Source organism: Herpailurus yagouaroundi, unplaced genomic scaffold (genome assembly GCF_014898765.1).
Source record: "Herpailurus yagouaroundi ecotype Mexico unplaced genomic scaffold, PumYag 219, whole genome shotgun sequence".
NCBI lineage: Eukaryota > Metazoa > Chordata > Mammalia > Carnivora > Felidae > Herpailurus > Herpailurus yagouaroundi.
In genome coordinates this window covers 1597636-1609923 of record NW_024412450.1, presented here as the reverse complement: position 1 = coordinate 1609923, position 12288 = coordinate 1597636, and the positions used below count along the sequence as shown (strand labels likewise).

The window sequence follows — 12288 nt, the reverse complement described above, 5'->3', positions numbered from 1 at the left end:
GGTGGGAGGGAGGAGAGGGTGGGTGATGGGTATTGAGGAGGGCACCTTTTGGGATGAGCACTGGGTGTTGTATGGAAACCAATTTGACAATAAATTTCATATATAAATAAAAAAAAACAAAAAACAAAAAAAACAAAAAAAAAACAAACAACCAAAAAATAGAAAACAAACAAAAAAAATAAAGTGTGCAATGTGATGATTTGACATATGTGTACATTGTGAAATGTTTACCAAAAAATATGGTTAATTAACACATCCATCACCTCATATACTTACCTTGTGTGTGTGAGTGTGTGTGTGTCCGTGGTGAGAATGCTTAAGGTTTACTGTCTTACAAATTTCAAGCATGCAACATGTTATTAACTATAGTCACCTTGCAGTGCATTTGATACAAAGAAGTTATTCGTTGTACAGCTGAAGTCTTGTACCCTTGACCAGCATCTCCCCGTTCCTGCCATCCAGCCCCAGGCCCTGATAACCACCATACTACTGTATGTTTATACAAATTCTACTCTGATTTTTAGATTGCACATATGAGTGGTATCACACAGTATTTGTTTTTCTGTCTGGTTAGTAATTCTTAGCCTAATGTCCTCTAGGTTTTTACATGTTGTCACAAATGACAGAATTTCTTTCTTTTTGTAGCTGGATAATATTCCTTTTCGTGTATATATATATGTAAATTATATACATATATTTACATATGCAATATATGTGATTATATATAAGTTGTATATGTAATTTATATATAATTATTTATATTTTTGTGTATATTATATACAAATACACATATAAAATATATATGATTTTATATATGAAAAAATATATATATTGCATCTTCTATCCATTCATGCATCAATAGACACATGTTATTTCCATGTCTTACCTACAATGAATAAAGCTGTCATGAACATAGGAGTGCTGATTATCTCCTCAAGATACTGATTTAACTTCCTTTGGATATTTTCCCTGAAGTGGATCATATAGAGGTTCTATTTTTAATTGGTTGAGGAACATCCATACTGATTTCTTCTTTCATTTCTTATTTTATTCATTTTGTTCCTCTCTTTGCCTTCTCCACCTTCTAGAGGCCACCTACATGCCTCAGTTATTGGCTCTTTCCCCCATCTCAAAGCCAGTAGTGTATTTCCTCTTATCTCTGACCCCCTGTCTCCCTCTTATAAGGACCCTTGTGATTACTTTAGCCCACATAGATAATGCAGGATAATCTTCCAATCTGAAGGTCCTTAATTTATTCACATCTGTAAAAGTCCTTTTGCCATGTAAGTAATATACAACCACAGATGCCAGGGATTAGGATGTGGACACCCTGACAAAAGAGAAGGAGGAGGCACTGCTAAATCTATCACACCACCAAATATATATACAATAAATGATGAAACTCTGAAAATCAACTTTGGTGACCACCATGGTAATAATGGCATTTTGGAGGAATTAATAAGGGATGATTGATTGTAAAACTAGGATGTAAAATTAAGCAAAAACAGAATTCTACCTAATTTTAATGTATCTGACCACAAGACACTTATAAATTACCAATAGAAAGATAATAACTTTATAACAGACAGCCCAAGTGTCCATCAATAGATGAATAGATAAAAAAGAGGTAGTGTGTACAGGTAGTGTGTGTGTGTATACATATATGTATATATGTATATATATGTACATACATGGTATATAACAGAATATTATATGTATATATACATACAATGGAATATTGAATGAATATTATTCAGCCATCAAAAAGAATAAAATCTTGCCATTTGCAGTGACATAAATGGAGCTAGATAGTGTTATCCTAGTGAAATAAGACAGTCAGAGAAAGACAAATACCATATGATTTCACTCATACATGGAATTTAAGAAACAAATAAGCAGAGGAAAGAGAGAGAGAGAGAGAGAGAGAGAGAAACTAAAAAAACAAAAAACAAAAAACAGACTCTTAACAATAGAGAACAAACAGATGGTTACCAGAGGGGAGATGGGCAGGGGGATGGGTTAAATAACTGATGGGGATGAAGGAGGGCACTTGTTGTGATGAGCACTGGGTGTTGTATGGAAGTGTAGACTCATTGTATTCTACACCTGAAACCAATATTACATTGTATGTTAACCTACTGGAATTTAAATAAAAACTTAAAAAATTCCTGGCAGTCACCAATATCACTAATATCACAATGTCACTTCTATGGTATTCATGCCAATAAATGAATAAATTGAATGTAATCATGCATAAGTAAAACTTTAACTGAAAGATAATTATATTAAATAAATGGTCTATACTCTTCAAAAATTTTAGGCCCATTAAAGACAAAGGAAGACTAAGAAATGTTTCCACATTAGAGCACAGTAAGAGATGTAGTGCCTAAATCCAACTTGTGATCCTGGATTAGATCTTTTCTTCACGAAATACTCCCATGAGCACTTAGGCGTAAGTATGTGTATTATTCTCCATATATTGCAGAGAAATATTTAAAGTGCATATTAACATTACGTTACTATAGACAGAAAATGATAACGCACCCAGGGTAAAGTGTTAACATTTGTGGAATCCAGTGAAGGTCTACAGTAAGTGTACGTACTATTATTTACTTTTATGTAAGTTGTTCTTATTGTTGTTGTGCTTGTAAAATAAGAACAGGATGAATGTGAATTTGAAATTTTTATTATTTTTGAAATCACTTGATGTTGGCATGACATAACCAGTGACCTGCCAGCCCCATATTTGTCAAACATACAGAAGACATGACCCTGAAGCCAACAGAAGAACCGAGAATGAATGCACCTGCTATAAGCCAGAGCTGGTTTCTGTGATGACCTGGATGGCGTGCCTGTGCTAGTAATCCTGTACTGATGAGGCACAACAGAGACATAATCAGGCGTGTGTGTATTCTGCACAGGAGCAAGTATAAGATGAAGTGGGAAAAGACTGGGAGACACCTGTCTGGCTGAGGGGGAGAGATTTCCTGGGGCCAAACAGCAGCTGGCACGTCAGTGGATTTGGCCACCAATGGCAGCTGGGAGAAGGCCAGATCCATCACTGGTTCTTCAGGAAGGTTGCCTATTGCCGAAATCCATGCATGCTGTGTAAATGCCAATTTTCCAAAAGTTAGTTTGAAGTTTAGACTTGGCAATGGGATGATCCCATGGGTGTTGGTGACCCTAAAAGGGACCCCCAAAGCTAAATATCTATTGCCATTACTCTGTTTTTGCCACATGCAAGTTAAGCTTAGACAAGTGCCCAAGTATAGCTCAGGTCATGATCTCGCAGTTTGTGAATTTGAGCCCCACGTTGGGCTGTGTGATGACAGCTCAAAGCCTGGAGCCTGCTTAGGATTCTGTGTCTCCTCTCTCTCTGCTCCTCCCCTGCTCACACTCAGTCTCTGTCTCTGTCTCTGTCTCTGTCTCTGTCTCTCTCTCCCTCTCCCTCTCTCTCCCTAAAAAATAAATAAACATTAAAAAAAAAAAACACTAAAGTTAGATACTGGGACACTCTGGTACTACATAAGACAACCCAAATAGTAAGATTTCCATAGTGCAAAACGATTTGAAGAACCAAGCTATTTTTTCTTGTTTTTTAAAGTTTGTTTTGTTTTGTTTTGTTTTTTTGCTTTGTGATGGTTCACCATTTATTCACTAAAAGTTCACCTGTATGGGTGATTCTTGGTTTTTCATTTCTTAGACAGTAGGTAAGGACAAGTGAATATACACCATATTGGTGTTTATACCTAGTTGGTCATAAAGGAAGGATCACAGATACACAGAGAAGAGAAAGTCAACAGAAACTAACAAGGTAGTTTCAACCACAGAGGAAATGGAGGGGAAGTTTGGGGATGTATTTTTCATCTTAATAATCTAGGAAATAAGGTTTTAATCATCATATCTAAACTTTAAAGGCCTCAAAAACTACAAATAAGATTTGGTTTACCATACAAAACTCAGATTTCAAGATTTTACTTTACAGTGAATTGTCCTTCATCTGCTCTAGCTAAATACAGCTGCCAGTTTAGTGTTATGTACACAGCACACTTATTTCATAAGGAGATGGTTGGCAAACATTATAGGTAACAAAACTGTTACTTTTATAAAATAAATACATTTATTTATATGGAAAATATAAATAAATAAATAAATAAATAATAAATAAATAAAATATGGAAAAGTTGATTTTCATTATGTACTTTCTAATCTCAAACATTCAAATTATATTAAGCTTAAAAAGAAAACTAACATTTTCCATAAGCTTTTTTTCAAAATGATTGAATGATTTTATATTCCATAAACAATGTGTGATAGCTCCAATTACTTCATAGTTTTGCAGCATTTGGGATTGTTATATTATCTATATGTTTATAGACATTTTACTGTGTGTTCCATATGCTTTTATCACAAAATTTTTCTACTATATTTTCAGGTAATTCTTTCAAACACCAATTGGATTCATGCAGTCATTTCCAGAGCTTAGAAGTCTGTCTGCCTCAGATATTCCTTACTGCTCCTCAGGCTAACCGTGTACCCAAAACACTTCTCCTAATAATCCCTGGCCTTTAATGACCCTTACCTTACAGGTTATATCACACAACTCTTTAAGTGATTTCCACCTCTTATACACTTCCCACTGCCTTGAGAAAGAAACACATATGCTTATGTTTACTTCAGTATTTCAGAGACTTTCTTGTTATAATTCATAAAACTCATTTTCTTACTGATGCTATAGGGTATTAAAGAATACAGACCAAAATTCCTCTCTACATTAATTCCAAAAAGAATAACAGGATTGCAGAAAAGATTTAAGATATTTCACTATGTATTTAGTTAAACCAAAAATACAAAACAAATTTTAGGGCAAATTCTTCCTTAAAAGGAAAAAATTAGAAGATAATAGTCTAGGTTTTTAAAAATTAAGTATATCATCATTCTACAGGAATTTTATTTCTTAATTTCAATTAAGGATAGGATACCTTTGTTTTATTTATTGTACCGTGGAAAATACTGATTCTTGATCTTTGTTTTAAATGGATGTTTTCTCCATTGGAGAGTGATTAGTATTTAGGCAGACTGTTTAATTCATATCTGTGAGTCAGAGCTCTGTGGTTCTGAGAGACACACACTCCACTGGTGTTGAGTGAGTAAATGGGAGAGAAGACGATGGATGTATGCAGACAAGTCCTTACTGAGGAGGCACTGTGTTGTCCTGTGAAGGTCATGAGTGCACAGGCCTCTCCTGTCCCACTAGTCTCCTTACTGCCCCTCTTACATCTTTGTTTCTGAGAGTGTAGATTAGAGGGTTGAGGCTAGGTGTGACAACAGTATAAAAAAGGGCAATGAACTTGCCTTGTTCTTGAGAACTTCCTGATGGTGGCTGCAGATATATGCACAAGATTGGAATGAAAAAGAGGGACACAACCATAAGATGGGCTCCGCATGTTCCAAAGAGTCTCTGAAGTCTGGTTGATGACTGCAACCTCAGCACAGTACGAGCAATGGCAACATATGAGCTGAGAATCAGGATGAGTGGTATGAAAACAAAAATGGAGCTTGTGATCAGGAGGGTCAGCTCATTAGCACGGGTATCAACACATGATAATCGCAGCAGTGCTGGAACCTCACAGAAGAAATGGTCCACTTGGTGATGTCCACAGAGGGGGACCCAGGAGATAAAGGAGGAATGAAGTGCTGAGTTGGTAAAGCCACTGACCCAGGAAACCACAGCCAACAGGTGGCAGAAACGAGGGTTCATGAGCACGGTGTAATGTAGGGGTCTACAGACAGCTGCATAACGGTCATAGGACATGACCACCAGGAGGACACACTCTGTGGTTCCCAGTGCAAGGGCAAAGTAAAGTTGAGTCATGCAACCGGCGTAAGAGATGGTCTTTTCTGGGCCCCAGAGATTGACCAGCAACTGAGGGATGGAGCTGGTGGTGTAGCAGAGATCCAGAAAAGAGAGGTTTGAGAGGAAGAAGTACATGGGAGTGTGGAGATGGGCGTCCAGGTATGACAAGACAATGATAAACAGGTTGCCTATCAATGTCGTCAAGTAGAACATCAAGATAAGCACAAAGAGAACTACTTCCAGATGAGGCCAATGTGAAAAACCCAGTAGAATAAAGTAGCCTTCAGAACTTTCATTTTTCCCCTTCATCATTCATTCCTTGTTACCTGAGAAAAGAATCACATACTTCCCCAAAACGTAAGAAAATGCTCCAAGAATCATAGGGACACATGGAAAAGAAACAGAAGCCAGTTTAAAAGGACTACCACTGTTCAACGCTGGGACATTTGGGGCATTAAGAGAAATAATGCTAATGAATTGAGAGAAGTAAGAATCCAAAACCTCATAGTGATATATTTATAAATTATTAGTGGAGAAGAAAATATTATTTCTGTCAGTAGGGATCCTAATAATGTGTATAGAAGGAATGGTAGAGTTAAAAATGGTAAATAGATACTAAAAACTAGTGAATGAAATATGAGAAACAGGATATTTACATGCTCTAAAATACCTCCCCACTAATTACCTGTTAATTACAAAATGAAGAATAGTAAACTTCACAAGAGCAAAATGTGGTAGATGAACATCACAAGATTAGTCAATACTAACAATATTAATAATACATTAGTCAATATTAATAATACAATATTGACAACACCAGTGTTGAGACAAACCAACATCTTGCACCTCCTGACATGATGCTCTGAGCAGGACATAATGTCACTCAGTGACATTCCTGCCAAAAATTCACAGCCTGATTTCAGCATTGAAGACACATGAGACCAACTCAAATTGAGACAAGCTGGACAAAATAGCTGTCCTGTAATCTTCAAAAATATTCAGTTAAATGAAGACAAATAAAGGCTGAGGAATTGGTCTAGACTAAGGAGATGAAGGAGACACATTATCTAAATGGGGGGCCCTGCACTGGGAAAACATAGCTACTAGCAGCATATTTCAGAGTATTGGAGAAATATGACTTTCGACTATGGATTAGATAATAATATTGTATTCATATTACATTTCCTGTTTTATCAACTCTGCTGTTATGTAAAATAAAGTCCCTGTTCTTAGGAAATAAACATCAAAGTATTTAAAGGTAAAGGGACATGATGTCTCTTACTTAGTCTCCAATGGCCAGAAAAAGAGATAGGTAGGTAGTTAGGTAGCTAGGTAGGTATGTAGGTAGATGGATAGAAAACGTCTTTCTAGACACAATATAAACTACTGCTGGATCTGTAAAGGGTTAGTGGTGGTTCTTTGTACCACTTTTGCAGCTTCTCTGTAAATTTTAAATTTCACCAGAATAAAAAATTTCACAAATTAAATATAAAATAAAAAAATTTTCCACTTTTATATTTTATCCAGATATTTGCCATGTTATAGTAACATAGCTTCTTAACTGTCAAATTCTCATTCATCCCAGGGTGATATTTGGGTAAATAGTAATTGGAAACTTCCTCACATAACTACAGAAGAAAATTTCCATGAAACAAATGATCTTTTTTTGATGAATAGCTTTAGTTTCCTTTTCAACATTTTCAGGATGTGTTCCATTAATGGGATTATAAAACAACAACAGAATAACTTTAATTCCAATAATCTCTCATGGACAAAAAGTCATGATGAACATCAAATCTATTACCAATTTCAAAATGTTTTCTGTAGCGCCCCCTTATCCACTGGGTTCCAAGGCCCCCAGTGGATGCCTGAAACAAAGGTTAGTACCAAACCCTATACATACTATTGTTTTCCTATAAATACATGTCTATATTAAGTTTAATTTACAAATTTAGGCACAATAAGAGATTAACAACTATAATAAAATGGAACAATTATAACAATATACTGTTGTGAGAGTTATAGGACTATGGTGTCTCTCCCAAATATCTGATTGTACTCACTCTTATTCTCCTTGTGATTCTGTAAGATAACAATATGCTCACCTGATCAGAGATGAAGTGACAAGAGTGACCCAGGCATATGACCTAGCGTTGGGCTGCAATTGACTTTCTGATGAAGCCTCAGGAGGATCATCTGCTTCCAGAGGCCATGGTTGATCGCAGGGTCACTGAAACTACAGAAAGTGTTACCTCAGATAAGGGAACTACTGTCCACAGGGTGAAAATTCTGGAGCTTCAGTTAAATATTTTTGTAGGAAGACCATTCTCTTCTGACTGTTTAGTTGCACTCAGGACTTGTTTCTAGACTGAAAACTAGGGAACAAGTAGAAACACAAAAAAGACAGATGGACAACATCAACTACAGATACTCATAGTATGAACAAGGCCAAAAATCTTAGTTTTGGTGAACATATCTGTGACATGGACTGGGGAGAAAGTGATAGAATGCTTCCCAGGGGACATGTGAATGTAACTGAATTTGAAAAGAATTTTTAGGAATGGAAGATACAAATTCTTTGAGAGAGCAAAGGAGGAAGAGTGTGAGTATGAGGTTGGGGGGGGGGTGGGAATAGAAAGTAACCTGATCATAGTGTGTAAAGCTGAATCTGTATCTGTCACAGGCCTGATGAAGGTGTCCACATTATTTCTTTCTCTCCAAGATGAGAATGGAGATAGTATTTGAATTCTGAGCATAATTTATAATTTCTACATATATTTTTATTTTCCAACTTCAGAAGAATTCTGAATATTTACTGAAACTAATGAATGGCTATTTATCTTTTAATATACTGTGCCTAATGAGTCTTATGTTTCTTTTTGTTGTTAAAAAAATTTAATCACTTTCATAATAGTTATACCTCTTAGATTATTCTTTTTCTCTTGTGGGTTTTGAATCTGTCTTGGGAGAGATTGATGCTATCTTTTCTCTTACAGTTAGTGTGACAGGGCTCTGCCTCATTCAGCTTTGCTGCATCTGTCTCCACCTTCCACAGCTGGGTCTCCCTCACACTTCTTAATAAGCTACAGCAAAAACAGAAGGAAATCACAACAGAGACAACTGTGGTTGCCTCTCAACTTGCTCACCTTCTACAAACATAACTCTTGAAAAAGATGTTACAAGTGGCTACTTGATTGAGTTTCAGCAGGAAAGTTAGAAACAGTTTGGCCCAAGCCTGTATGACTGACTCAACCTCATCACTGTTAACCATTAACTAGTTGTTACATGAAACTAAGCCACTTTCTACAGCTCAGAAACCATCCAGGATAATCACACAAGTGCATTGCTTAAAAATAAATTCCTTGTAAGTAAACAGAAGTTTAGTTCAAGGAATTATTATACCATGGGAGAGAGTAATTATAAAGACGTAGAGATCTGTAAAGGGTAACTTGGACCGAGATACAGTATCCAAGAAAAGAAACTTGGAAGGGGGGCTCCCTCTCCATGGCTGAGGATCAGACCTCACCAAAGAGGAGTGGCTGCAGCCCACTGGGTGAAGACATCTGCTTTGACTGAAACAAACAACAGTAACAGATGGTAAATCATAAAGATCATTTCACTTAGGAGTCACTACTATTTGAGAGATGAAGGAAAAATCCTGAGATTCCTTTTTAATTTCCCTAGAATGGGAGATAATACATCATGAGATATATGATCCTAAATGCCATTGCTCCTTCTAATGCAGATATAACTTTCTCCTTCTTTACACAGTTACCTGGACAACTTAGTGCATTAGCTGAAAGTGCAGCAGTGAGGTGTCTGTCTGTTGCATGGCTTGTCCTTAGCATTCTACAGAACTTAGAAAGGGGAAGGAGATGAGGGATGAACGGATACCAGACACGACTAGAGAAAAGGTAGGAACTTTATGGTTTAATTTTCTTCTTACTGGAAGGGAGAGAAGTAAAGACTTTATCACTAGTTGCTTTGGTAGGCTATAGAATGAAATATCTTCTTTCTTTTTTTGAGGAAAGCCACTATGGAGGAAAAGACCTGAGTCTTTTCCAATCTACAAATCACTGGCCAGCTTACTTTTTTTTTACTTTAGTCTTTTTATGCTCTTACCTAGTGCTTAATTAGTACTCGTGCGTCCTGTGTCTGTCCACATTCCCTTTATCTGTCTTCATGATCTACACCCTCCTTCCTGGTGGACCTATCTGACCTCTGGTTTTCCTCTCCTTTAAATTGCCAACATAAATGTGTGCCCACACCATACATTCTAATACTCTATATCATCTTAGGACAACAGAGTCTGGAAATTACTGTGATTATCATTGCTACAAAAGAGAGTCCTGTGTTTACCCAAAAGATTTGGTTTAGTTGAAAGGAGGACCTTATTAGAGCATGCAGTGTATCAGGGGATGGACCCTTTTCCTACAGCAACTGGAGCCTTTACGTAAATAAAATGATTCTCTTGATTAGAGCCATTGGGAGGGTAAATCCCAGAGAGGCAATTATTGCCCTTCCAAGAGTTGTTCTGGTTAGAACAGTTTCTGATGGATATCTTCCACATGATACCACCCTGTTGTACCAATATAACAATGAATCTACAGACCTACCATCACTGACAAACATGCTTTAAGGTGTGTTGATAGGGAAGGGAACGGGTTTCCCTGAATTACCTGAAATTTTTCCCCCAATTCCTTACCATGCTAAGGGTCAAATATAAGGGATAACTTGTCAGAAATATTCCAATCTGGGGAAGGAAAGGACTTATGAAACATTTTTAAGTGTAATACGTAAAGACTATACAAAACCTACATCGTGAGCTTATACATTAATGAACACTTTTACATTTTACATTGTTTCTACCTAATATATTCCATTTGAACAAAGAAATCTTGGTATGAAAATCATATTATAATAATATTATATCTTAAAAATAGCAATTCTTAGGGCACCTAGGGGGCTCAGTTGTTTAAGCATCTCACGTTAGCACAGGTCATGATCTCTCGGTTTGTGGGTTCAAGTTCTGTGTCGGGTTCTGTGCTGACATCTGAGAGCCCAGAGACTGCTTCAGATTCTGTGTTTCCCTCTCTCTCTGCACTTCCCTTGCTCATGCTCTCTCTCTCTCCCTCAAAAATTAAGGACCATTCTTAGATGTCAATCAGGTATTTCCTTTTCTATTTTATTTTTAAGTTTTTAAAATACAATTTATTGTCAAATTGGTTTCCTTACAGCACCCAGTTCTCATTCCAACAGGTGCCCTCCTCAATGCCCATCACTCACTTTCCCCTCTCCCCACCCCCATCAACCCTTAGTTTGTTCTCAGTATTTTAAGAGTCCCTTATGGTTTGCCTCCTTCCCTCTCTGTAACTTCCCCCTCTCCCCGTTCCTCTCCCCCATGGTCTTCTGTTAAGTTTCTCAGGACCCACATATGAGTGAAAACATGGTATCTGTCTTTCTCTGCCTGACTTATTTCACTTAGCATAATACTCTCCAGTTCCATCCATGTTGCTACAAATGGCCAGATTTCATTCTTTCCCACTGCCAAGTAGTGTTCCATTTTATGTATAAACCACATCTTCTTTATCCCTTCATCAGTTGATGGACATTTAGGCCCTTTCCATAATTTGGCTATTGTTGAAAGTGCTGCTATAAACATTGGGGTACAAGTGTCCCTATGCATCAGCACTCCTATATCCCTTGGGTAAATTCCTAGCAGTGCTATTGCTGGGTCATAGGGTAGATCTATTTTTAATTTTTTGAGAAACCTCCACACTGTTTTCCAGAGTGGCTGCACCAGTTTGAATTCCTACCAACAGAGCAAGACGGTTCCCATTTCTCCACATCCTCGCCAGCATCTATAGTCTCCTGATTTGTTCATTTTAGCCACTCTGACGGTGTGAGGTGATACCTGAGTGTGGTTTTGATTTGTATTTCCCTGATGAGGAGCGATGTTGAACATCTTTTCATGTGTCTGTTGGCCATCTGGATGTCTTCTTTAGAGAAGTGTCTATTCGTATTTTCTGCCCATTTCTTCACTGGATTGTTTTTTTTTGGGGGGGGGGTGTGGAGTGTGGTGAGTTCTTTATACATTTTGGATATGAGCCCTTTGTCTGATATGGCGTTTGCAATTATCTTCTCTCATTCCATCAGTTGCCTTTTAGTTTTGTTGATTATTTCCTTTGCAGTGCAGAAGCTTTTTATCTTGATGAGGTCCCAATAGTTCATCTTTGCTTTTAATTCCCTTGCCTTTGGAGATGTGTCAAGTAAGAACTTGCTGCAGCTGAGGTCAGAGAGGTTTTTTCCTGCTTTCTCCTCTAGAGTTTTTATGGTTTCCTATCTCACATTCAGGTCCTTTATCCACTTTGAGTTTATTTTTGTGAATGGTGTAAGAAAGTGGTCTATTTTCATTCTTCTGTATGTTGCTG

The 12288-nt window shown here is 37.1% G+C and overlaps 1 protein-coding gene across 1 annotated transcript; it reads right to left on the bottom strand.

Annotated features, from left to right (window-relative positions):
- Positions 1-5127: 5127 nt before the first annotated feature.
- On the bottom strand, positions 5128-6169 carry LOC121018411 (olfactory receptor 2J3-like). The gene has a single exon (XM_040457141.1). The coding sequence runs from the start codon at positions 6167-6169 to the stop codon at positions 5225-5227; it is 945 nt and encodes a 314-aa protein (XP_040313075.1). The 3' UTR covers positions 5128-5224.
- Between the last annotated feature and the right edge of the window lie 6119 nt (positions 6170-12288).

Bases quoted from the DNA above. Each gene is read 5' to 3' on its own strand.
- LOC121018411 (XM_040457141.1), bottom strand. From the start codon at position 6,169: ATGATGAAGGGGAAAAATGAAAGTTCTGAAGGCTACTTTATTCTACTG.